This window comes from Aythya marila, assembly GCF_965140915.1.
Source record: "Aythya marila genome assembly, chromosome: 2".
NCBI classification, from domain to species: Eukaryota; Metazoa; Chordata; class Aves; order Anseriformes; family Anatidae; genus Aythya; species Aythya marila.
In genome coordinates, this window is record NC_139043.1 from 114,312,741 (window position 1) to 114,340,165 (window position 27,425).

General features: G+C 38.1%; 1 protein-coding gene across 1 annotated transcript in view; it reads left to right on the forward strand.

Moving 5' to 3' along the window:
• The window catches only part of CDH2 (cadherin 2), a 119,716-nt gene that overhangs the window by 58,601 nt on the left and 33,690 nt on the right, over positions 1-27,425 (forward strand). Inside the window, exons 3-6 of the mRNA XM_082753612.1 lie at positions 21,460-21,686; positions 23,541-23,687; positions 24,756-24,911; positions 26,627-26,771. Of these exons, the coding sequence (XP_082609738.1) occupies positions 21,460-21,686; positions 23,541-23,687; positions 24,756-24,911; positions 26,627-26,771 (675 nt within the window). The remainder of the gene's footprint in view (positions 1-21,459; positions 21,687-23,540; positions 23,688-24,755; positions 24,912-26,626; positions 26,772-27,425) is intronic.

The following is a 27,425-nucleotide window of genomic DNA, read 5'->3' on the forward strand; positions in this document are numbered from 1 at the left end:
GCGAGGAGTTAACCTGTATCTTTGTGTAGGTTCATTCCTTCTCTCCTTTTCAATTGACTGTACAGGCAAAAGAGTGGAGCAGCATGAAAGAAGAGGAGGTTATGATGTGGAAAATTACCATTTTTTCCCTGTTCATCTCATCTTCACCCATCCTACTGTCAGTCAGAACTAAATGTTCATATATCATGCACAAGTTTTGGTGTACTCACAGAATTTGAAAGTGGGCATATAAAAGTCAGCAGTCCATGAAATCAAGAAATTTATAAACATTCATGCAAGCGGGTGACCTGTGGCGGGGTGAGAAGTTCCATCTTTTTTTTGGTGTGAAATAGATAAAACCCCTACACACTATTTGCAAATAGCCATCAGTATCACATCTGTCCCACAAAAGATACAGATGTGGAGACAAGGCCAGAGTCCTTGCAGCATAATGTATTTGGGCATGTGTTACCAGGCTACCCAGCCAGACCTAAGTGTTAGTGCTAAATTCAAAGAATGATGGGTGCATGTGGGAGCGTATATCTACAGCCAGTAATTACTATTGTTGTCATGGCATCCTCTGATGTAGCTCTGAATCCCATTATCAATGAAAAGTACTGCAAATTGAAAAGATCCTTGTGCACGATGCGCATATTGTAGTTCAGTGCAGATGAAGCCCATTCAGGCTGACTGCTGATTCCTGGTAATAGTCTTTCTTCCCGAGCAGGCTAAAGGGGGACAAAAATGACATGCTTTTTCTACATTCTCACAAAACTAGGATCTGATAGAGTTCAAGCAGGGAAGTCAAGAGTTACAGGAGTTATTCAGTAATTGGAATAGGAAAGATTTGATGTTGAGTCCATCATCTGTTTAAAAAATAAAGCTTTTGCTGAGATTTTTTCATGCGTATCTCAATTACAGTGAGATGGAAGTTGTTCTCAGTTACTGCCTAAATGCCATTAGCTGTTCCTCTGGTAGTTGCTGGAAACTCTGTCTCTGTTACCTTGAAGTACATTTCTGAATTTTTGCCTATAGTTTGGAAGGAATCTCTCAGCAGACCGCTTGGTTAAGTGGAAATAATCCCCAGCACGGCTCCCAGGCCCTTGCACAAGCCAGGAGACACGGCGTGCTTTATTTCTCTCTCTGGGTCACAGACTGCTTTTATAAGAGTTCACTTGGCAGCTCTTCTGGCTTTCCATAATCATTTTAAAAGCAGACCCAGCTCTCTGCAGTTACTGATCATCAGCTTCATAAAAGACTAATTGCAGCTAAAACCCCCCATTCACAAGTGTCTGGTGTCAGGAGAAGCTAATGCGAGGCTTATGAAGTTAACTCCCTTTCTTATCGAACCACTCGGCATCTGTGAGCTAAATATCCTTAGGTGGAAGGGTTTAATGCTGGTGCAGAGCTATGCCTTCATTCGAAACCTCAGTCCTGTGTGCTCGAGGTGCTGTGCCGTGCTGTGGTGTCCCTAACCGAGGAGGAGGAGGGCTGTGCAAAATGCTGTCCCCAGCCAGCACGGATTTCTACCCCAGGGAGCTGGTGGGGATGCCAGCATTCCTCACATACCCATCCCAGGGAGGCCCTCCTCCATAAACTCTAGATGAAAGAGAGCGGACTAAAAGCCTTAGAAAGTGCATCCAGCTTTTTGTTTCCTTTGTCATCGGTGCAGTGTGTTCTGGTGTCTCCAAGACAACCATGTCTAGAAGGCTGACTGCATCTTTTACTGCCGCTCTGTAGCGTGCTTGCCGAGACGGGCTGTGAAGGCCGGTCTCCAGACATTTGTTTTCCCTGGGTTTTCTGGGCAGTATGTAGTTCACCTGCCTGCTTGGGCTTTAGCTTTATTACAAGAATTGAGAATTGAGGTTATAGGTTTTAGAGGCATTACTTTGGGTCGTCCCAGCTCATTTTTTTGTGAATATGGCAGTGAGCAGTTGGGGTGTTCTCAGTGCGGCCTGCAACAATGCTGGCTTTCTTTGCATGTCAGGCCCATTCTGCATCAGATAATAGTGGCTTCCTGCCGCTGAATAAAGATGTACTGAGTCTGCTGTTCTGCCTGCTCTTTGTTGCCCCTGTGTGCCTTTCTCATGAATGATTGCTCGTTGAAAATTTAAGTAGAGACGATCAAAATAATACTTACAGTTTTAGGATTTCTCTGCAGTTCCGTGCCACAGTTTTCAGATTTGGGTGGAGGGAAAGCACTGGTGGTACGTGTTCTCTGAGCAGTAACGTTATAATCTTCTCCCAGCATTTTTCTGCCCAGAACTGTGGCCTCTGTAGCCCTTTTTGTGTAAGGTGCTTCTCTGCCATTTTGTGTAGAGAAAACTACAAATGAAAAAGCATTTTCAAGGGCAGCACGTGTTGTCTCTGGTGAGGCCAGGAGCTTTGGGAATTACAGTTGCTCTGTTTTTTTAAAATTGGCTAGGAGAAGTTGGATCCAAGACTGGTACCTTGTAGTTAAAGGGAAGAGTAGTTAAAGATACCTAATAATTTCTGGGGTTTAGGTTTAACATTGTCATGTAACTGCAACAGTTGAGAACAGCATCCCATCCCTGCAGTGGGCCTTGTCAAGGTGGTTAGCATGGACATCTGTAGGAGTAAAGCAGCTGTTTTTCCTACTGCTGATTGTCAGAAATAAGACCCATTTGCTGAGATAAAAATGAAATTTCTCTCATGGCAAATTTCAGCCTGAGTGGCTGCAATTTTGTTCCGTTGGCAACCCCAATGTACTACAAAAATACATAGCCAAATTAAGATTTCCCAACATGTATAAATACATAAAATATGTTGGGAAATCTTAATTTGGCATATTTGTATATGTTGGGAAATCCTAATTAAAGATCTTCTGTCAATTTTGCTTATCTTATGTATGCTTTCAAATCCATTTCATATCCTGAAGATGTTATATTGATTTAGCTTTCGTTGTAGACCATTAATTTCAGAATCCAGCATCCTGAAGATAAATTGACTTCTGTAAACACAGTTCTGGTATAGTTGAAAGGATAAGGATGGACTTGCCTAGAGATAGTAAGAAAGGACTGGTAAGATGTCAATATTAGCGGAACTGCAGCCTATAGCAGAATGAAGGAGAGTAACCTGATATGCATGATCAGGGCCATAACTAACTTGGCAGATGCATTTCCTCCATCCCCACATGTGGGTACTGAGACTCAGTCGTGTATTTCCTTAGCAGTCTCTGCTGAGAAACACTTGCTCTGTTTTTCTGCTGACTGCACTGGGTCTGTGCAGAACAGCCTAATTGAGGGGCAGGGGGATTTGCTAGCAAGGAGTGGGGAGACCAATGCGTGCGTAATGCTTTGCCAGCCTTTATTTTCCCTCCTTTTCTGTTACTGATGAAACGTTAGGAAAAACTACCATTTGATGGAAAGATCCAGGCAGTACAAAGGGTGTTGTAGCTCCTTTTTATTTCCTTAAGATGCAGTGTTGTAGTCCTCATGCATACCAAACTCTTCCAAATCAATACAAGTATACAGTACAAAGAGGTTTCTGGTGTCTACTTGTTTCCCTTCAGCACTTTCTGCGCAAATACGGTGACTTTACTACGAAAAAGCTGGTCTTTGGTTGTTGATGTTTTATTTATTAAGTATCAATTTGAGATGTCTGTCCTGTCCAGACATGTATTTGTTCAACATTCAAATGAAATCATCAGAAATTAAAATCTGTGCTTTTAATTTGTTTTTCTGTTAGCTGTCTCCTCTTTTTTTTTTTTTTCCTCTTAATTTTAAACAAGGAAAAATAAGATTAATGATTGTTTGTTTGTTTGTTGAAAACAGCATGAACTCAAATATCCAGTAGATGCCATCCAATAAATTTAACAGACCAGTGCAGTAAGTAATGCCTGGAAGTCAGGGAAGAGGCTTATTACAGATTTTACAGGTTTTTAGAGTTTTATATAGACTTGTAAGAACTCCAGATTGATTTGATTGGACTTACTCCATTAACAAGCTATGGCTGATTGGTTCCATTGGAACAAGCTTTTCAGGTCTTGCCTAAATTCACCCTAATATTGCGCCTGCCTGGTTTTAGTTATTCAGTTGAACAATGTATCATTTGTTTAGCGTCCATGTAATGTTTTTAGTAAATTGGCTGATGTGAGCAGAGTTACTTAATGATGAAGATATTGAAATTATAATTAGTTTTAATCTACTGTGCACTATCAAAACCTAAAGGACAAAACAAAGTCTTTTCTCAGAGTTAATGTTGGTAGTTGCACTTAATAGTCACAATTTATAATCTGTTAAATTAATCATTTCTGTGTTTCATGTTAAATGAACATTTTCATTTTGAAAGGTGGATTGTTCCTCCATGTAGATGGTTCAGTGTTAACCCAAATCACCTTATTCTTCAAAAATGTAATATTTTACAGTTGACTTTAGTTCTAGCAATTTTAACAAAAATGCATTTTTGCCTAGATAAGGGTTGGAGCTAGAGATAAAATGGTTTTTCAGGGTTATTACTGAAATTCCCTGTAGTCCCCAGCTGTGTTATAATTTCGTATTTAACACATGATAGCAGAGCAACATAAACTACATTAATGGCCCATAAATAAATTCAAAAAATCCATGTTTCTGATGCTGTTGTTGTTAATGCCTGCTAGTGGGCACTGTCACTTAAGTTCTGCTAAGCTGTAAATGAAATTCTTTTTCAGCAATTTATAGCTTCCTTCAGCTTCCCATACAAATGTTTAGCCTCAGAGAGATTTGCTCACCAGGCATCTATGAGGCATCATGTTTTTCTATGAAGATTAAGGCAAATTCTTGTTAAAACGGTAAACCATAGCAAAAGCAGCTTGCTAAACAGTGGTGGAAGGATTTGTTTGCCTGCTCTTTGTTTGGTTTTTGGACTGGCATGCTTAATACTTTTTCTGGCATGTTACATGGAGTAATGGGGAGGGGGAGAGAGAAAAATCTTAAGTGTGCCACACATAGCATAACACTTGCCAAACTTGATAAGTGAACAGCCCCAGAGCTCAGTCTGATTTCCCCAGACACCAGTCAAGTACAAACGCTTTTATAGCTCTCACAGCCCAAGGCAGGCTGGAAAGAATTACCGCCCCTCCCAGTCCAAAGCCACTTGCGCAGTAAACAAAATAGTCGCTAAACAATTTGCTGCCCTTGATATTTTGCTGACCTGCACGACCTCTCGTTCCGCCGATGTGGCGGAGCTGCTCCTGCAGCAGCTCCCTGGTCCCCATGTCATTTCGCATTTTGTTCTTGAGCTGTGTGTCCCTGTGTCAAAGCGTTACCTCCTGCTCGGAGGAGAGGCTGAGATCACTTCTTGCGCCTGGGAAGACAGAGGTCTGTAAGGACTACAGGAGGAGCAGGAGTTTTGCTTATCACCGAGGCTCAGCTCTTACCCTGTGCAGCTGCTGGGGCTCAGCCTGGTAGGGGCAGCAATTGCTCCCTCCTGTCTCTCCTTCTGCTGGGGTCGGGAAACATCTTCAGGTCCACCAGGGAGGGATGTTCCTATGGGTCACGCAGTAAGGCAGCACTAACAGGGGCAGCAAGAGATGTTACATCCAGTTCTCCTTCACTGGATATTTACTTCAGATCATGTTCTGTAGTAGGTGTGTTTGAAGCCAGCAATAATGTTATTTCTTATCCTTTGCTGAATTTATCATCTCCTTAGTCACTGTAAGGAGAGGAAATGGTCAAATCGTTACTACCTATGTACTATGTTTATGAGGAGACAAGAAATGTAGACTTGGCTATTGGTCCAGTAAGTGAAATGTAATAAAATACTGTTGCAGGAACATAAATATGCCTTTTAAAATATATGGTAAATTTAATTTTGGAATGCAGCAATGTTTTACAGCCCTGCATTAAACAGAATTGAAACCATGTTTAGTTTTGATGAATCAGTCCTCTAATTCAAAGTTACATGTTTGTTGACAAGGCCTCGTTGAATGTATTTGAGACTCAAATGAAAAATGTACAGAAGAATGGCTTCTTTCTATAGGAACAAAACAACAACAACAAAAAAAGCCTTCTCCAGATCATGACCACAACCAAGAAAAGCATGAAATGCTATTAATAAATATTTTTTAGATCAGAGCTACTACCTGATTTAAAAGACGCTTAGGGAAAGATAAATCCTTTCCATTTCTATCTAGAGGAAGGACATTGCTTTCTTTTCTTAAAAATTCCTTTTTCCTGTCAGATCAATGAGTATCACAGGCTCAACTACGCTTTTGTCCTGATGAGGCTACCAAGACAGAATGTTCCTGTTTGACAGGAGAGGAAGCATTTACATGAATCATACTCACTTATTTTATTTTTTTTTAAATAGGAAGAAAAAGATTATTTTAAGTAGTTAAGTGGTGACAGGTTTTCAGGACAGTGTGGGTTGGTTTTGTCATCATTCATTTTTGCATTACTCAGTTTTATTTTCCAACTTTTCTTTACAGACCTTCGGTATTTCTATCCATATGTGGACAGAGGGACATAACCAAGATATGCTACTATATATATATAGTAGTGTCAAGAGAGATGTCCCTATCAGTAGTTTTACACACATACCTTTCGTTTTGCTAGTATGCTTGTGCAGTCCTGTGGTGGATGGAGTAAACATCAATAGAACATGTTCCCTTTCACGTATTTGCATTTATAAGTAACTCACGTTGGATTAGCTATATTATTGGAACTGGTGATGTGTGGCTTTACAGCATCAACATTTTTTGGATTTTAAGGCCTCATTTCTAGTAAACACACAACCACTGGGAAGGAGTGCTATCCGACTAACCCTAGAAGATTCATCATGTTCCCCTAGACTGTTTTGTGCAGGGTACTGGTGTGGTAAGGGTAGCTGGGTCAAAGGGAAGAGCACTCACTTCAGTGATGCTTTCTGATTCCTGTGTGAAAGTTTTCTGGACTTAGGTCTCACCTGCTTGTTAGAATGGCTTTCAGAATTGTTTGTGAAACTTTTGTAAAAATGATGTGAGTTACATTCACTTGTCAGCTGTCATTACGTAAGAGCATCTGCAGTTGTGGTGGGGAAGACTCAGTTGACAGAACAGTGGAAAGAAAGGATGTGTCCCTTCTCTCCCAAAATACCTAATATGCCATAAGCTATCATAGGTGAGGAACAGCCATGTCCTAAGACACTGCTGTTTCTCTTGGCTCTGCTTCACTGAATCAAGATTTTGGGAAGACCATCTAAGTCTGTTACCTTTGGAGCTTGAGGTTTGTTTTTTTTTATTCTCTCCCTTAAGCTTGGGAGAATAAGAGACATCTTACTGACACCTAAGAGACAAGGACCTATGTGGCAGTAGTATTGCCCTGAGCAACAAGGACACGTTTTGTGGAAAGTACTGCTAGGAGACATCTAGGTAGAAAACACGAAGGCAGAGAATCAGGTTGTGCCATATGTAGAAGGCAGCTTAAGAAAAGGCATGATGGAGACAGGGTGTATTAAAGGAGGGGAGAGATAACATTTAAACAGCATAGCAATACTTAGCAAAAGAGCAGAAATCTATCAGAAGTGAACATAAGCTAAAGTTAAAGCAAAGCTACGCAGCTGTACATAAGAAAGCTGAATGTGATTTGTAGGTAGATTGAATGCAGTTGCCAATTTTTATCTCGAGGGCTTGTTGAGTACCACAGATTAAACACTATTGCATGGCTAAAATATCAGATGTGTCAAGTTATTCTGTTTCCTTGGTCTACAAAGAAAAAGTTACACTGTGGTATTGAAAACATACAGCAACAAAGGACTTGAACAAAAAGTAAATTTGCTTGTAGATTAGTACTTCTGATTAGTTAGTGATAGCAGTTTTTAGAAAATGATTAATTATGTTTACAATGGGCAAAATGCCAACAGTGGCACATTTAAAGTGGTATCTGCGCATTCTAAAAGAAAAACTAATGCTGTAGTGAATTTAATCAAAAAGTTATTTCTAAGAAACAGCAGCCGTATTGCATGCTTGTGAGCCAGAAGTATTTGTAATTTAACTCAAATGCCTTTCTCCATACACAAGTTACTCTATAATTCATCTGTGGCATAATTTATATGTTCCTTAGTGATTTTTCTGATATATGACAATAGTAAGCATGGAACTGTTGAGACCTTCACATTAATATTATTATCTTATGATGTCATAGTCTGTTGTCTTTTGTAACATCTTGAAGTTCCATATACAGAATACAAAGATTACTGAAAAATTGATGTGATTTCTAAATAGAGTTCAATTTTCAATGGATCTTTGCTTTCTCTTGGCAGTATATCAAAGCAAAGTAATAATGTCTCAGTGCCAGTATTTTAAAATGTAGCTCAGATGTTTATTGTAAGGTCATCGCTGTTAAATTTCACGTGCTGCTTTCTGCTGCTGCCAGAGAGGCTGCTTTTATTTTTCAGAAACCCATTTCTCATGGGGGAAGGTGAGCTTTAGATACCATAATTTTAGTCCTGAGAAGTAAATGAAAATAATGCATCCCTCATTTACCGGTGGTATTGTCCAACTTAGTAAGCATTATTTCAGACTCGAGAGTGCTCAGCTGAGATGGCTGCTCTAATAGATTATATTTCTTGCTTACATGTCTGGTTACCTCATCAGAGTGTTATGCACCAGCTGGGTGAGTGCTCTCCACTGGTCAGAAAAGCAGCCTGCAGGAAAGTCTGCAGTGCCATCCCTGTGAGCAGCCTGTCCAAACGAAGCCTTTCACCACGTGTTCTGGGTAGCACATTTCAGACAACTGCCAAGTACATCTGCAGGCTCTCTCTACTCATTGGGAAGATCATGTTGCGGGCAACTGCTCTTGCTTACCTTCCAGAATTCATCATCTTCAATATGACATTAAGTAGAACGATGTAGATTTGGCTCCATTCTCCAAAAAAATGTTATGCATATTAAGAGGAAGTAGATTGCAGTGGAGAGCACCTGCATTGAAGTTACCTGAAATTAATAGGAAAAAAAAATGGAGCCTTGTTTTTCTTTTGTTTTGTTTTTCAGGGTGGATGCTTATTTCATGTTTTTGTTTTCCAACTTCTTAAAACACAGCCGTAAAGCACAGTGAAATAGATCTTAAACAGCGTTGCACAATTTAACTCTAGTCTTTGCTTGCAAGATGGGGACTGGCCAGACTTGCATGCTGATGGCTGTTGATTGCCTCAAACATATGTGGGGGGGAAGAGAGTGATTTTCAGCTGCCACTGATGAACATCAGACTCCCAACATCTGATGACAGGTTGCTATTTCACACTCCACAGTTTTGTTTCAACAGAAATTCAGTATGTCGTCTCGCTGAATGACTTTGTCTTCTCCCAGTAGGTGAAACTATTGCGTTTATGGACCAAAAGCATTTTCATATGCATATAAAGGCACATCCTGGTTACAGTAAGTGTCTGAGATTTATTGGAGAGGAACAGCACTTCATGCACCAGGAGAAGAAAGAATTTAGCCATGAGCAATTTGAGTAGTCATTTAGATCAATCATGAATCTGCTTATTTTAGCTATCGTAGTGCAGCATTTCAGTAATCGTTGTACAAGATGTTTGTAATGATATCTATCATATCTTTAGGAAAACTAACAGTGCAGCAACTTCCTCATCAGTGGTCATTATTGTAGGACATACTGGGCAGTATTTTCTGAAGTCTGTGGTAATGCAGCATGTTTTTTTTTATTCCATTTGCAAACTGGTATTGTTTTGAGGGAGAGGAAGTGAAAAGAGATGTTTGTTCACATGACTGAATACCACAGGTGCCTTTTCTGGAAGCTCAAACATTTGAAGAATATTGAGAGAAATACAGATGGTAATTGGAAATAACCATTGAAATATTGAAATGTTTACTGTACTGGGGCTTTTCCACTCAGATTGCTTTTGAAACAGAATATTTAGTATTCTGGTAAGTAAAATGAGGCAAGTTTTCCTATTAGAGTAAGACAGTATTTAGCTTCTACAAGCAAATTTAGTTTCAGTTTCGTGATGCATCAATTCTGCAAGTTACTACTGAACGAATGTTTCCATTATCCAGGTGCTTGAACCACGTTTGATTCATGTAAATATTTGAAATTATTACTATTTTTATCTAGTACCAAGGACTCTCAGTCGAGAAACAGTCCCATTATACCGATCACTGTACAGATAATCCCTGGGGACTTTGCATTCTTAGCATTTGGAGGGTGATGCTGCATAATCTGTACTAAGAAATTTAGAATGTCATGGCTAATAATTGAAAAATCAAGGCTGCACAGAGAACAATACCTCACTGCTACTCAACAAAATAGTCTTGACACAGACAGTAATAGGTTAATTGCCACATCTACAAATGAATCCTAATGATGACTCCCTTCAGGAATCATCATCACATGGAGGAATGTTCATTGTGATATTTATAACATTAATCTTCGGTCTCAAAGCTCATGGAACTGTTCACCCAGCAGAAGGGTTCAGAAAGGTAATATCCTGCTCCAGTCCTTAGGCCTTTCTAAAAGTAGGATTTTAGTTCTAGTACAATCAATGAAGCCCCTGCCATCTTCAGGCATTATTCCAATCTAACACAATTTGAATATCAAGTATCTTGTGTTTTGCACTCACAAGGCCCACAGGAAAGTCTAGACAAAAAAAGAAAAAAGAAAAAAAAAAAGCCGCATTTATCATAGGAAACGTATCCTTAACGTCTGCTGTTCGTTTTCTTTTCTGTTCTGCTGTGGCTAGACTGAATCATGATTGTTAAATGAGAAGCTGTTCAGCCAGGTCTGTGTCTGCCTGTTCCCCAGGAAGGCTGTTACCTGGAATAAACTGCATAAATTTGCACAGCATTGTCTTGGCATAGGATCCTAAAGTATGTCTTAATTTTTCTATGGTTGTATTGAAAGTTGCTTCTTGAGTGAAGCCTGTCTGTATCCTTCTCATTAGTCTGCATTCTGTGTCCAAGGATTCTTTTATTTTTCTTCCTGGATTATCCCAGGTGCCATGTTGTGCTGCAGTTATGCTTGTCTGCATTTTGAGAAGAAAACAGTTTTTATACATGTTTTTTCCAAGCATAATACCTTCCTTATTCCTGTCAATTTAAATTTAAGTGGATTATTTGAGCCTCATAATTTTGTAATCCCTAGAACAAGGTGTGCAAAGAATGGTAAATGTTTGTGAAATCAAATAGTGCCACTTGAATTTTGACTTAAACTATGTCAGCTGTACAGAAGTGACCTCACGTTGATCGAGTTTCCACTATGTAGTGTAGTCAGATGTGATGATGCTTTTCTGCATGCAACCAGTGTTTCTCTAACTTACCTAGAGCCAGGTGAGCTTTCTGTTAAATGATAAGGTGATTTGGAAAGAGACTCAGGTCTGAAGTCCTGAGTCTGTAGTTATTTATCCTAAGAAATCATATTTCTCTTCCTCCTTGGTTTGCCTTTTGGGGTGATGAGATTCGTTAATGTTGCAATGATGTTTCATCTCACTGAGAATATGGGTTAGGTAATCAATCAAGAGGATAAAAGTAATTATTAATCATCCGAAGCATTTGCTGTGTTCCAGTCACTGAAGAGTATTCCAGCACTGGATTATTGTTATTTTTTTTTTCTGATCCTTGGGCACATTTTCATTCAAGAGGGGGCAGAAAGTTCTCTTTGCTCTATGTGTAGAACTGAATACAACTTTAAGGGTTCACTTTGATGATAAAACATTTCAGGTGAATTTCCATGTTTGGCAATGCTCAGAGATTTCCTACATCTTTATAATTCATTTAAATAGGAAGCACTGATAATAGTGCTTCTTTGTTAATTTTTAGGTATCTACATGCATTTATTCCATCTGACCAGGATGTGACATGCATTCAGAGGAAATGTAACCAGTTCCAGTGAAAAACCCAGATGATGGAAGTACTTTTGAGTATATGCAGTTAGACAAATTCCTGGCAGTTATCCTGGTATTTCCCCATCCAAAATTATTAATTAAATAATCAATTATTAGCATGCTACTTTTGCCATTTTAAGAATACCCATTTACATGTTACTTTCACACACATGCACACATCTTTCCAACAAGAGAGCCATATTACCGTAGCTTTTTGTCTTCCACTTTGTTACAGAAAGTACTGCTGTGGCCTGTTCAAGTCACAAGATACTTTTTTTTTTTTTTTTGATTTTTAAGGGTAGATATCTGTTTATTATTATTATTAATAAATCTTCAGGTCTGAATAGATAACACTAAGCTGCCATGGCAACCAGTTTTCTGCCCGAGGCCTACTGGACATGATCCAGTGATAGTATAATCCCTGGGATTTATGATTTTTATTGCTATCTAACACATCAGTGTAAATAATGCTAGGCTGTCTCTGCTTCCATCCTATTTGGTAACTGTTCAGTTTCCTGTGCTTTTTTGTTGTAAAAGCAGTGTTCAAGCAAAATGGGTGCTTATCTCTTTGCTAAGATAATGAGCACCCATTCATTACCACAGAGTCTCAAAATGGCTGAGGTGGGAAGGGCCCTCTGGAGGCCATCTGGTACAATCACCTGCTCAAGCAGCAACACCGAGAGCATGTTGTCCAGGTGGCTTTCGAAGATCTCAAGGGATCTCCATCTGCACTCCCTCTGGGCATCATATGCCACTGCTAAGTCACCTGGACAGTAGAGAAGGTGCTTCCTGATGTTCAGAGGGAACCTCCTGTGTTCCAGCTTTTCTCCATTGCCTCTTGTCCTGGCACGACATTACAGGGTGGCATATGAAGAAGCCTATGAGTCTTCTATCGGATTTCTTCACTCTCAAATGTGTGCTGTTTTGTGAAGCTGAAAATCAGCTTTAGGGAAAATGTCCTTCTTCTTGTGGCATCTCTAGCAGCTCAGTGTGTCCAAGGAGGCGCATCCAGGTGGCCATGCATCTGTCCCTGTCCACTGAGCCACCTGGGAGGGACTGTAAAATGTGCTGTCAAGCAACAGGTGATATCCTGGGGTCCCTGTCAGAGTTATGAATAATAAACAGTCCTGCATCTGTTTCAAGAATCATTTTTTCTTTGGTAATGGGATTATTGGCCGGATCACTGCCATTTTGCCAAAGCAGGGAATTCTGGTTGTAATACTGTGCAAATACAACACTTGTTTCTGCCAGGCTGCTCAGTAATTAAGGAGAAAAGACTAATTTTATTTTACTTTTTTTCACAGTAAGAAGTGAAATATACCCTAACTGTGATGTATGCATACTTCTCCCTTATGTTCTGTTGTTGTTTTTAAACTCCTTTGAAGTGTGGGGGCTTAAGCTACCACTGAAAACAGCTGACCTGTTGCATGAGTGAAACAGATCATCAGTTTGTTTGAAAGTATGCATGTGCCCATTTGATATATCAGCACATCCTGGATCTTTACAGGAACTCCAGAAGCCTGCATTTTTATTTAGTTTATTTTTTTTTAAGGGCAGCCCTCCAGTGACAGCCTCTTCCCACCTAGGTGTGCTTGAACCCTGAGTTGCCAGCCTGAAATGAGAAAAGCTTCAACACCTCTTTACCTCCATCAGGAGCACAGTTGAATGAGGGGGCAGGAAAAATTGAGAGAGTTGGGGAGCAAAGTAAATAAGAAAAAAAGTTTAAAAAATTAAGAAAATTGAACACCTAGAGATAGGAAGAATGGAGAATAAAGAAATGCTAGGAAAAAAAAAGAAACTTGAAGCCTGGAAGGAGGTTAGAGCCAGGAGCAGTTAACAAAGAGAATATATAAAAGCGTCTCTGTCTCCTTATTGCTAAGGAAAAAAAAAATGGTGTTTTCTTAAGACAGAACAAAAGGCAATGCTGCTTATCTAGTTTTTACTAGATATTTAATATTTAAGTCATTAATGTAGCAATAAAACTGCCCTGTAATTGCTATACCATAATTGTAGGTATTTGTTTCTTACACTGTTTAAGGTCACATAAAAATGAATAGAGGTAAAAATAGGTTTGTGCTAAGTGCCTGAATTTTGAAGCTGTTTTCTGCTAGCTATCTCTAAAGACAGTACTTTCCCTTTAGTCTCTCAGTTTGACTGTTCAGTAGATATTTTTTAATTACCAAATTGGATTTTAGCAGGTGTAGTCAGTTGATGCATTATGGGTATAAGAGATTAGTGTTTAATCCTTCTTTTTATTACTGTGTAGAATGGTATACTTGGGGAAGTATTAAAGGTGCATTGCATACTCCAGAGTACAGAAATGACATTTATTACCGAATTTTCTTTCAGTTAGCATCCTCTAGGAAAAAGCTCTAGCAGAACTCTGCAGGAGCCTACAGGCTCATCTATAGCAAAAGTTCGTTAAGCAATACAGAGTGGAGGAAAAGAGAAAGAAGCCTTTTTGTGTTTTAAAACAAAAGCAGTTGTTGAAATAGAAGTACTTCCCCTCCCCGAAGATGCTTATTCTCTTTTTCTGTATTTTTTTTTTTAAATAAAGACAAAAGGGGTGTCAAAGCGCAGAAGATCTTTGTGTCAGTGAGTGGTAGAGGCAAGAACTGAAAAGGATCAGTGAATCAGATATAATTTGGACTCAGTTTGAGATACCAGTTCTGTGTTTTGCTGATGGCTGGCATTCCCATTCTGAAAAGCTGCAGAGGCATTTCTATCGAATAGAAAGAACATTATCCCTGTTTTCATTCTGGTATGCCTATTATGACTTTGTTCTGTAAACAAAGAGGATTATGGGAACTGGAAACTGGATTTTATTAAAGAGCTGTGCAAGTCTTTCACTACAAATGTTAGAATTGGGCAGTTTTGTGATAACTACCTATGAAAGAAAATACTTTAAAAATAGCCCCCAGTGACTGAGTTGGTTGGGTTAATGAGGAAGCAGGCCTCTGATGTAGAACTGAGTATGCTCTGTGCTTTGACATTTCCCATTTGCACTTTGCAGTGCACGACTTTAAAAAAGAAAAAGGAAAAAAAGGCAATTGTACAAATTAAGAGTGAAAAATACATGCTGCAGAAATAAAGTTTCCACCCACCTGCCATTGTGTAGACTACTTTGCTTTGAAAGTGTGTTTTAGGAAATACATGTATTCTTTCTTCTGTCTAGAAGTAGTAGTCTGGAGAGTGGGGCAGGGAAAGGAATTGCACCGAATGATCATTCGTTGCAGTTACCAGCACAAATTGTTTTTACCAGTGTATTGTTCAACTTTTTGTACAACTTCTCATACAACTTAACAGCTTTTCCGCAGTACATGACTTACTACAAGCATCTTAATACCATAGAGTAAAGTCATATATTAATACTAGCTAGACTTTACCTATTGCCTGCTGCAGATCACTCTTCTGGAACTGCTTTCAGTTAATGAAATAAGCGTACAGTATGAATTAAACCATAACTGTTGCAAATCATTTTTCCTTTTAATTATTGTTTTCCTAACTGAATAGACAGATGATTAAGCAAACAGTACAGCATGGAAATGGGGAAAGTTAAGCTGCTAAGAGTCAGATCATGAAACAAGTAAAGTTGGTAAATTGCTTAAATGTATCCCCAGTTTCATCTCTGTTGAGACTTTTAAGTGCGATCAATTTTTTTCCTTTTTGTGAGTTTCTTTGTCTTCCCCTTGGCACCAGGCTGTAAAGCTTGTGAAGTCAAGTGAAAATGGGAATTAGAAGCAAATGGCCCAAATTTGGCCCTTAGTAAGTGGCAAAACTCCAGTTCATTTCCTGCCATCCACACAAGCAGCCTTCTGCTCACCATGGGTGAGAGTGGGAGAGTGCAGTGCTCAGCACGAGGGTGGAGGGTTGGAGATTTTCAGAAGCAATTACTGAATTAGCAGGCTTGCTTTTCGGAAGGTGGTAAGCAGCTGCCTTTTGACAGTCAGACTGTCTTTTGAAATGTCACAGGCTGGTTACCCCAAAAAGGCTCAAAATGAGTAGCTTTTTTGAGATTTTTCTGGATGATCTGAAGAATAGGATGATCTACAGTGCATGAAAGTAAAAGGACAAAGGAAAAGGGGATTAGAAAACAGACTAGAAGAACCTATTAGAAACAATGCTAGTGTATTAAGTATCTCTAAGGGATATAATGACAAATTCAATTATAATACAGTTAGAAAAATGCCATTGTCTAAAATAACCTGATTAAATTCTGCATTTATTTTGCATCAGTAACTTCTGTATCTAATTTTCTCAGCTTAGAGGTGAGAACAAGACGTTTTCCTGATGGTTAGAGACCACTCGTGTCAAAAAATCAAAAATTAAATAACGTTTTTAAGCTGAACTCAAATCAGACACACTTTAAAAGTGCTATTAGTGTTGGAAAAAGCAAGTTAGAATGTAGTTCAGTTCTTTGGAATTATAATGGTCTGCCGTGACGTAAAAAACCCACTTCTCTGACTTTATATATAAACTTGAAGGTTATCTATAATTGTAGTAAGGAATTTCTCATGGGCATTTCACATGCCACTCTGGCGAGCCATGAGCTGAAATATGAGCATCTGCACTCTGTTAGTAGGACTAATAGATCACCTTACAGATAGAGGAGTAGCCAGTCTGAATAAATTACTAATTTATATAAAGCATTTTTTTGTTGTTGTTGTTGTTCTTGTTGTTTATTGGAGTGTGGTTTTCTCTGGGTTTCTCTCTCTCTGCAAAAATAGGAAGGTTTGTTAAATACGGGGTGTTCTTGAGAAGGTAGTGTTCAGATATTAAGCATGCAGATAGCTAGACAGTTGAAGCAGAATGTTTCCATAAAATTTCTCATACTGTCAAAGGTAAAAGTGATATCTGGCAGGTGGATGTATGTAAGCTACTTTCTTATCCTATTTATTTTATCTGCTGCAGAGTGATCCTGAGTGAATTAAATATACCTGTTTTTTTCCATTTTATGATACCCACTTTTAACTGTATTGCTCGAGCGCATATGTTGTTAGCATTTGGAATTTGTTGCAATTTCCACAATGTCCTCTAAGTGAGCCTTAGCCTTGAGGTTGAAGCTTAGGCACAGAGAATAACTTTCAAGACAAGTAATATTGTTCCATCACATTTATGGAATGAAAATACACTTTTTTATATATATGTATCTGAATTTTATCTAGAAATGAATTGGATATTTTCCACATGTAAAAATCCAAATGGCAAACTCAACGTAACTATCTCAGGGTAAAAACAAGTAACAAGAATTCTGTATTAAAACTCCATATTGTACATGAATATTTGCATTAAAAAAATAATGTTAACAATATAGCACATTATTTAATTCTGTGCTCAGTCCTTGTGTCAAATAGTTTTTGCATTATTTTCCTAAGACAGCAGAAGAAAATTGTCAGAGAGTGGAAACCAACATGAGTAGCTTAAAAAAGGTTTTTGTTGTCTGAGAAATGATTCTAGGTAATTGAAGATTACTAGTAAGGTACATGAGGTTAGACATTTATTTTACAGATATTATGAATCATTCATCTCATTAGACATGAGTAAGAGTGGTGTAGCTCTCTAGTGCACTTTAAATGAATTTGCGTGTTTAGTTCTTAATTCTTTTTACAGTGCACGTTTATACATATGTTGTAATTACTTCCATGCAAAAGAGGAGTTAGCTTGAGGGCTTGTTTTAATACAACAGAGGTGTAGATTTTCTTCTAAGAATGCTGCAGTCAGAGAGGTTCTCTCTTTCTCTCTCTCTCTCTCTTTTTTTTTTTTTTTTCTAAATAATTGTTTTTGTGCAGGAAAAGTCTCCCAAAGTAGGATAGCAATGACCTTTTCTCTGTAGGGTCTAATGATTAATAATATTCAAGTGCCAAAACGAGATAGATTTTTTATTCTGATTAAAGATTCTGTTTTTGTAAATCTTTGTGCATGGTCTCATTTTGTGCATGTGAATTAATTGCATTTACTGCCATGCTTATTGTCCTTATTATTCTTGTGATATGATTTAAGGTATTTTTTCTTTAAAACCGAAATGGTTATATTTCAGATCATGACCAAACAGTTCCTCATGTTTTCAGATAAGGCACTTAGGAATCTTTTAAAAAGCAGATACTTCTCAGAAGATGCCCAAGATACTCAGTAGGGAAATATCTTTTAAATCTGAGTTGTTTTTACAGATTGTGGGATATTTGCATCTAATCATTTATGCAAGTAGTGTTTTTAAGTAGTAAAATTAGGTATTTGATTACTCTTTTTACTGCATATAAAGTGACTGAATGCTGTATAATGTATCTGGTTAACCCTTTTTAAAATGAAAAGAATCCATACGATTGATTTGCCAATTTGAAGGGACTTTCGGAAAGCATGTCCCCCTTCAGTGTGGTTGTTAGCACATATATGACTCATGTAAATAGTCATTTTCAGTGACCAAAAAAGAAAAAAAAATCCTCTAGCATTTTGGCAAAAAAATCTTTGATTAAAAACCTACAGTCAGAAATCCCTCTTTGTTTGTACCAGTTGAACACTGAAAAATGAGGCAAAGTGATCTAAATCAAATTTACAAGACTGATAACCATACAGTTGTGGGGAGAGTAGCTACTGTACAACCTGTACTCTGTCAAGGTAATTTAATTATGGATGGTTATACTTGAGTATAATTTGTTAACGTATGTTCCTTGTAAAGGGAGAATAATTCTCACAAAGCATTGGCAGTTTTTAACAGTTTTACCAGGATGCTGTCAAAGGAAAGGGGTTTTTGTTGAATTTCCTAATGTAGAGTTGCCTGGAGGAGGAATATCAGTGAAGTGGCTAGGAGCATGTTGGTTGTTTTTGTTTTTCCCCTCTGTGCTAGAGTCTGTATGTAAGAAGATGAGGGGCAAGGGTGAGGTCCTATTCTTCATGAGTTTAAATATTCAAAAAAATAATATATTACGTTACTGTGTGGTACTTGAAAATAAATCTTTATAAAATGTTGTAGTATCTTTGTCTCAAGGACCATAATGACTGTAGCAATCCTTTTAAATTTCACCTTTATCAAAACCAGTGATGATCAAAGTTTGGATTAATATTCATTCTCTTTTCAACTTGGTTCTTCTCAGAAGTTAGTCTTGAGAAGAGCCAGAGGTGAATCGTACTCTGTCTTCATCCTTTTGGTCAAGACAGTCTTTTGAAGAGCAGGTTCAGAGAGCAGCCATAGCTGAGATTAGAGGCCAACAGAGGCACAGAATTATAGGTTATATGGCTCATTTTTTCTCCCTCCCCTTTGGCTTCCTAATGCAAATTGTTCCTAACTGGAAGTTTTGTTTGTCAACGGGGATTACGCTTGTCAGAAGCCCAACTTTCTCTTCAGCTTTCTTGGGGTGTGGGTGGTCTGTGCATCTGAACGAGCAGCGTACGAGCAGCATTGTTCAGTTCTCCAGTCTCAATGGTTGACTTCTTAAAATATGAGACATAGTGACTTTTGAGTAAACTCTTAGTGGACATCTCTCTGGTTTTGTACTTACCGATACAGAATATACAGTTGTGAGGGCCAACTAGTCAGAGTTACATCCTTAGGACAGTGGTAAGGATTTTGGGATGCTAGTACGTTCATTTTAACCAGTAACTTTATATCCTCGGTTTTGGGTCATGCATTTTCTCACTTAGCATTTCAGCATACCGTCATGGTAAGCTGATTCAAGTGATGAGGCTCAGTGCTAAAAAGAGAGGGAGATGACGGCTATAGTCGACATCTTGGAGCTGGATCTTTTCTGCTTGTGAATTTTGTCCTCCTATATGAATCACAAATCAGAGGCTCTGTTATCTTCTCCAAGACTTGCAGACCTTTGTAAAATCTGTAGGAAAGGAAGTTGCACTTTATGGGCTGAGGAGGAACGAGCCTTAGTGAGCACTATCTATAAAAAAACTAAGCTGAGGGCTAAGTGTTTATTAACATTGCAGTGAAGCACTCCCACTGCTAATGAGGAAGACCTGAGGCAGCATCTACAAGGAGCCATACGAGGAGCCCTAGCAGTGATGCTTTATACCAAGGGAGGTGTGTTCTTCTGGGATTCTGTGCTTTGTGGCATGTGGTGTGTAAGGTCAACTCCCCAGGAAGAGGCAGGCATTTCCCAGAGGAAGCCTTTCAAACCATGTGAGATGTCTGGAAAGAGCAGTGTCCCTGCACAGCCCAGCAAGCTCAGTACTGGGAAGTTGGATGTTTTTATCATTTGTTTTGAGGGGTGCTGTACTTTGTCTCACTTTAGTACGTGCTAGACCCATTTTAAGAAGTATTTTATAAAATCTGTTCTGTCAAGAGGGGGCAAATGGAGGATTCCAGATAATTGAAAGGGTATAATAAAGAAACAAATTCAAAAGAAACAAAAAATATATGTCATCTGAACATCAGCTTGGTCCTTGAAGTTCAAAGAAGAAAAGATAGGATTACTTCTCAGTATCTTCCTGTAACCAGTGCATTACAGAAGAAAGCATATGATGCATGGCATTTAGTCGTGATTTTTCTTGAGAGGGACCTTTAGGTTTTGAAGCTAAATAGTTTGTGCATGGTTTAGCACAATATAAAAAGTCCAATAACTGAAATGAGGCATAAAGTCTCATTTCATCTTCACTATGTGCATTTCAGCACAACCTTCATAATGATGTTTTGAACTTCTGTTGCCCATACGATCAAAATATTTCACAATGCTTTGGAAACATTAAAGGATGATCATTGGCTTTAAAACCACACATCCGTTTTTTACCTACTATTATTTGCAGTAGCCCAGAAGATAAGTGGTAGTCAAAGCAATTGGGTAAAAAAAGCAGTAACCTGTTCTGTGCTCTTCCCATCGTTACCTATACAATTAGTTTTGCTGACTTTTTGTTCCAGTGAGCATCTTTCAGATGGCACAAAAGGAACCAGGGCTAGGTTACCATTAAATAAAAAATGGGTAATTCCTAAGTGGATGTATGGATGTGCATGGTACATGAAGTAGTTTTCAAAAGAAAGAAAAATAAATAAATAAAACATAAATGTCAAGTCCTTAACTTAGATTTTCACTGTGAGGTAATTATTTACTGCTGCTTCTGTCTTATGGATGAGGACTGAGGAAAATTAAGCCAAGAGCTCATAAGTGATGTACCTGAGATATTGGAACTGAATCATGGGTTAAACAAGACATAGCGGGTAATCTCTTAACTGACTTGGAGGTTTCTGACTTACCGTCATTGTGAGAGAAAGCACTGGAAGTACAATTGTGTTTGTGATTATGGTTGCAGTGCAATTAAATCCATTGAGGATTTCTCAGCTTGTGATGATTTTGATGTGACTTGATCTTTTTGTGAGGCTTGAGGTGCAAATCCCTAGAGATGCTTGCTAGAAACAAACTGAAATGCAGTGTGGGATATGGAGGGAAATGTTTTCTTGTTTGAGGGAGCTTTAGGAGGCAGGCAGTGTATCTAGTGTTAAAAATGTTCTTTTTACCTTGTATTTCTCAGAAGAATATCGATGTTAAATCACTGACTCCCTAAACCGTAAAACTCACAATTACATGTTTGCCATATTGTAATAGCAATTAGTTACTTTTTTCTGTTTCTGAATATTTGTTCTTAATTTTATATTCATTTTATATCACACACAGTTCAAATGGGCTGCTTTTTCATTTTTTTTGTTCTTCATTTTGTATGTGTGTTTTACAGTGAGGTTTCAAAGCTGTGATGGAAACAAAAAAATACACTTTGGAAGCAGTGAGCCAGAAGATTTTAGAATAGATGAAGACGGTGTGGTATACGCAGAGAGAAGCTTTCAACTTTCAGCAGAGCCTACAGAGTTTGTAGTGTCTGCTCAAGACAAGGAAACCCGGGAAGAATGGCAAATGAGGGTGAAGCTAACCCCTGAGCCAGCATTCACAGGGGCCACAGAAAAGGTAAAACAACCAAATGCCATCTGTATGAACGTATCCCCGGAAACAGGCTTAAAAATAGAGTTTTGATTCTGGCTGTCATGCACTTCTCCATGAGATATTCTACTAATGGGCAAGTACTGCATGTATAATCGTGAAGCTGGAGCCTTAGAAAGAGCTTTTCTATTGTTATTCTGTAGCTTTGCTAAGGCATGGAAAGGCATGTCTGTTTAAGTATGTAGAATTCATTTATGTTTGAGCTTTTTGTTTGTATAGTTTGAGATTTATACCTGAATTTAAGTCAGACGTGGTCATTTCTTTATTTTAAATTGCTTGAGAGTATTGCAGTATTTATTCAAGCAGTTAAATATAACCGCAAAATAAACAAATCTGTGCTACAGTGCATCAGTCAAGTTTATTAGATGGGAGCTGTAGATTTGAAGCAGTAGTAGGAAAGCATTTCTGGCAGGGAATATTGGCTTTGTCTTGTCCCTTCATAATCGAATTGGAGACTGTAAATTATTCATGATTCCAGCAGTACTTGGTAAGGAAGATAGTCTCCCTCTGCTGGAAGCTGCCATAGGATAAACCATGTACTGTAACAGAAATCACACCTATCAATATACAAATAACATAATGTATTTACTTTAGGAAAACAGTATTAGGCCTAGTATGTTTGTCTGTAATATTACTTGCTGCCTGCTGCTTCTTACCTTCTCTTATAAAGCGCTTAATTTACAAGTAAGGAACAAAATTATTCATGGATTAATATGCCTGTTATGGATACACATTAAAGATTTAAGCATAATTTCAAAATAGATGGTGTGATTATGCAGGACGTTTTTCTGAAAACACTTTAAAAATCAAAGCTGTGTGATCATCTTTTTTTTTTTTTTTTGGCCAATTTGCTGATTGTTTTTAAACCTTTCTAAGGCATGTTTTTAACAAAGGAAATACTGTCATTTTGTCTGTCTAGTAAAAGAGCAGATAGATATGCAATGGCATGCGCTGTTCTTTCCAAAGATCCAGTTCAGGCATCCCTAACATCAGTAGAATACAGAGTAGTCGAATTTGGCCTTCAGTTGGCATCTGTTTTTAGTCTGTGACACATTTGATTAGATTAATGAGAAAGGGAAGGGGTGGTAGGGGGAGAGATTTTCTCTTAAAAGATTGGGAAAATGTTTTTGTCTCCCTGTCTCCACCCTTAAGCAAGCTAGCGTGGTTATATGTGTGGCATCCAAAGGCTGAAATGACTGCAGCTATAGAAGGGAATAGGCGAGGAATGTTGACACCCGGCAGAGATTAATGCCCAGTGTGTAAAGTGGGTCATCTACAGCATCCATCATGGCTGACATAGGTTTAAAATAATTACAGCATTAATTCTATGGGATTTAATAGGGTCATAAATATTTGAGACATTCCTTACCACTATGTATTAAACTTCTCTTGGAACTCAAATTATATTTTAGAACACCCAGATCTAAATTTAATGTACAGTAACACATTACCTGGACTGAAGTTCCAGCTAATGAGAAATACATAAAGGCATACTATTAAAGTCTGCAAAATATTAACTACTTTCCTGAAAGTGGAGAATAGTTTACACAATAGTGCCATGTTATAAATGGTTTATAATTTCATTTCTCCTGCAACATGAATGAGGAAAAAAGAAACAGAATTTTTAAAATTCTGTAGTACAGTAGTAAATAATAATGACTATTTTCATATGCCATTGTTAATGCAAATAAAACAGTTCTGTTAACGCAGATGAAAGACAGCCTTTCAGTTGATTGTGCAATTATATACAAATTATTTTATAACATCTACTAGCAATTCTCCTCCTAACATGTGCTTAATTTTACTATGTACCTGGGAAAGGACCAAAAGAAAACTGAAGAGATCATATTTCCATGGCAACAATATAAGCACAGCAGCCATCTGAAGAGACAGAAGAGAGACTGGGTTATCCCTCCAATCAACCTACCAGAAAATTCCAGAGGACCTTTTCCTCAAGAATTAGTTAGGGTAAGGAATTTAATAGATATGTGATTTCAGTGGCCCTTGGATAATTCTGGAAGAGACTTTGTGTGAATGATGTCTTGTCCATAGTCCAGATCTTTATCAGAGTGTTTTGGGCTGATTGCTTTTGCTACCTCTGTGCATAGCAGGCAGGGGGGCTGCTAGTTGTCCCTATGCTCCTGTACTGGTAGAAAGTGGCCTAGGTTCAGGTGGTAAGTAACCTGAGGCCTTCCTGCTGGTTGAGGAGGATCTCTGTAGGTCCAGGTCTCCAGTTAGCTGCACTGGAGTTTTCCAGTTGAGGAATTGTATGGAAGTTGGCAGGAGGAAACAGGATGTGATGGGGGTAAGGGATGCAGGCTGCTTCACAGGACTGCAGCACAGACTTGGCATTGCCAAAAGTCCAGCACAGGAGGGCTTCCATTCTGTACTGGTTGGTCATGATCTACTTCTACAAGGAATTGTTGAATTCAGCTGAGTATTGGCACAATGGGAATGGGTTGAAGCATTGCTCTGCTCTGTGAATGTGCTGCTAGTGAATCACTCACTCATCACAGACAGACTGCCCTTTAGTTTTTCCTTAGAAGATGAAACTAAAGTTCAGACTTAAAACAAAACTAGTAAGTTTCTAAAGGGCTGTAGTATTGCCAGTAGCAGATGAGAGTCAGTAGTTTTGGTCCAGAAAGATAGAAGAGGGGAAAAATACAGAGTTTTTAAACAATAAATAGTTTCGTGATGGGATGTATGTTTGTCTTCCCTAGGATCTAAGCAATTCTGTTTAAGGTAAGCATACTTGTGTGCTTTGTTTAGTACAATTCATCTCATTATGAGAAATAATCAAGGATATTTTCATGATCCTGGAAATCTATTGACCAGCTTTCTGACAAATGAAAGAGTGGAATTGAAAACCTCAGTTTTTATACTAACTTTGTACTATTTCCAGAACAATTTATTCAGTTATTTTTACAAGCTTAGCTTAAAGACTAAAAAAAGGCAAAAGATGTGCTACTGTCTCAGCAGCAGTCCCATCCGTTGGTTGTTGGTTGTTAATGTAAATGTTCTCTTTTTGATACATAGATTAGGTCTGATCGTGATAAAAGCCTTTCGCTACGGTACAGCGTGACTGGCCCAGGAGCTGACCAGCCTCCAACAGGAATCTTCATCATCAACCCCATCTCAGGACAGCTGTCTGTGACAAAACCTTTAGATCGTGAGCAGATTGCTTCTTTTCATGTAAGAGTTTAATTCACCATAAATCAGATTATCAAATTGAAGATTAACATCTGCTTCAAACATGACTTGAGCAGCCGGCATTTAGTTTTCTATGAGATATGATTTGAAGAGTTTGTAGCAGATTTATATTTATTGTACTTAAGGCTAACTCTTACTATGTCTAAGCAGCTTAAATGCATTAACATACATAAACAGTGATTAAATGTATTTATATAAAGTAATTTTAAAAGATTGAAATATGGATACTGTAGCTTATATTTCAAATGCAGATCATTGATCACAGTCGCCTCCACTATTGTATATTTTTCAAAAGTTTACTTTTAATTTAGCAACTTAAATTAGGGTGACTGCTATTAGAATTGCAGCAGCTGTGATTTGAGAAATGGATAGGAAGAATAACCTACCAATTTTCATTTTCAGGGGCAAATCTAAGCATTTTAATTGAATTGTAAATTAGGTCTGTCAGCTTACGAAAATGATATTCTTTGCTCTAAAGAAATTGACGGAGTAGACCATGGATTCCAGTATTAGTCGAAAAGAAAGTGTTGAAGGAAGAGAGGAGACTGAGCTTTGACTTAGAGTTGTCTCTGCTGCTGAGAGACCACACTAGAATTGTTACTGAAGTCACTCAGGTCCTAGAGAAAGCTTCAAGCATGTTGTGAATTAAAACATTCCACGTCTGTCTCTCTGGGAAGCCATTCGAGTGCTACTCCTGAATGGAGGACATAGCAGGTGGCATTTGTGTATAGGGCCTGCCTCTTGTAAGTGCACAGCAACTTCAGCATCCACGAGATTTTATTGAGTTTGGCATTGGCAGTTTAAGGTTAACTGACTTAGGAATTTACATTTATATGAGGCATTTCCAGAGTAGTGAGTTACTCATGCCCCCTTGCTCTTTTCTAGTAGGTTTGTAGCCAGAAGGTAGATATATAATGGTTTTCAGCAGGACTGCTTACAGGAGGAAGTTGCTTTTTGCCTAGCAATTGCTAGGCTGTGGCCTAGATACATAGGTTTACATTTTCAGAAAGTACTGCGTTCCTTTTTTTTTTTTTTGGCTGTCCAATTTAAGATGATTTAGGTAAGTTTGGCTGTCAAAGGTAGTTACTCAGACACTTTTGACAATCAGAGTATTAAGTTTAAATGTCTTGGCATCTTTGAAACTCAGTCCATAAACTTTAGCTTAATTTTAGCCTGGACAGATTTTGTTGTGTTTACTGACAGTAATTTATCACAAATTTTACCTTGGTGTTCTAGGTAACACAAATAGATAACATCAGATAAAAATTTCTGAAAATTATCCCAGTGTCCATTCCATTTGGATTGCTAATGACATATCTTTTAAAGTTTTCATCTGCTAAATATAAATACGCGTGTTTTTAGAGAGTGTTTTCCAACAGTGATTATTAAAAACAGAATTATATTTGACTGTAGCATTGGTATTAATCAAAATTGTATGATTCAAAACTATTCTCAGCAAATCAAAGAAGAAAGTATGTAAACTTAAAATAGTTTGTTGTCTTTTTTTCTTCTTTTGTTGCCTGAACAGCAGTTCCATTATCATACAAGTTTTCAGGTTGCTCAGTATGGGGAAGCAGTGGCAGATAAAGTACATTGAGCTAAAATTGTCTGGTCTGTAATTTAATGCCACTGTTAGTGGCATCTGTTTATGCTTGTATGTTGTGCAAATTCTAACATTTTTCTGATAATTTTTGCAGCTGAGAGCGCATGCAGTGGATGTAAATGGAAACCAAGTGGAAAATCCTATTGACATTGTCATTAATGTCATTGATATGAATGACAATAGACCTGAGTTTTTGCACCAGGTTTGGAATGGGACAGTCCCTGAAGGGTCAAAGCCAGGTAAGATGGGGGCTTTCTAAGCTGGGGGGAAAAAGGTATGCAGTTACCCCCTTCATCATCTTCAAAACGCATCTTCAAACTGCAATGCTGTCAAAGGTGTCTTAAAAATGTGATGAGCAAAATCTCATATACTGTCTCACTGTTTCACCTTACTTTTAACTCACTTCATAGCATGTTAGGATTAATTTCAAAGAAGGAAAGTATATATGAACTAAAACAGAGGGATTTAAGAATATTACTTTCAGGTTTCTGTTTTTGAAAGTCCTATTTATAATGTTGCAGTTCTTCCAGTTATATTCATAATAGCAATTGACATTCATTTAGTTAACATCGGAGGGTTTAAAAGTCTTCCAACATACCAACAGATCCAGCTTTAGTTCCAAATCTCAGAGACTTGGAAATACAGGGATTTGAAATCAAACACTTTCATTTGAATTCTTGAGAAAATCCTAAACGTTGTTCACATCTCATTAAAATTCTAATCAGCTCATATTTAAGTTTGTACTATGGCTGAAACTACTTCCTTAATTTGTCAGTAGTGCAAAATGAAATTATTAGAAAGGTTAGCACAAGAAATATATTTTCTCACTTCACAGTATTGACTTGGCATTTGAATTGGAAAGAACATGCATCTCAAAGACCTTTGAAAAAGTA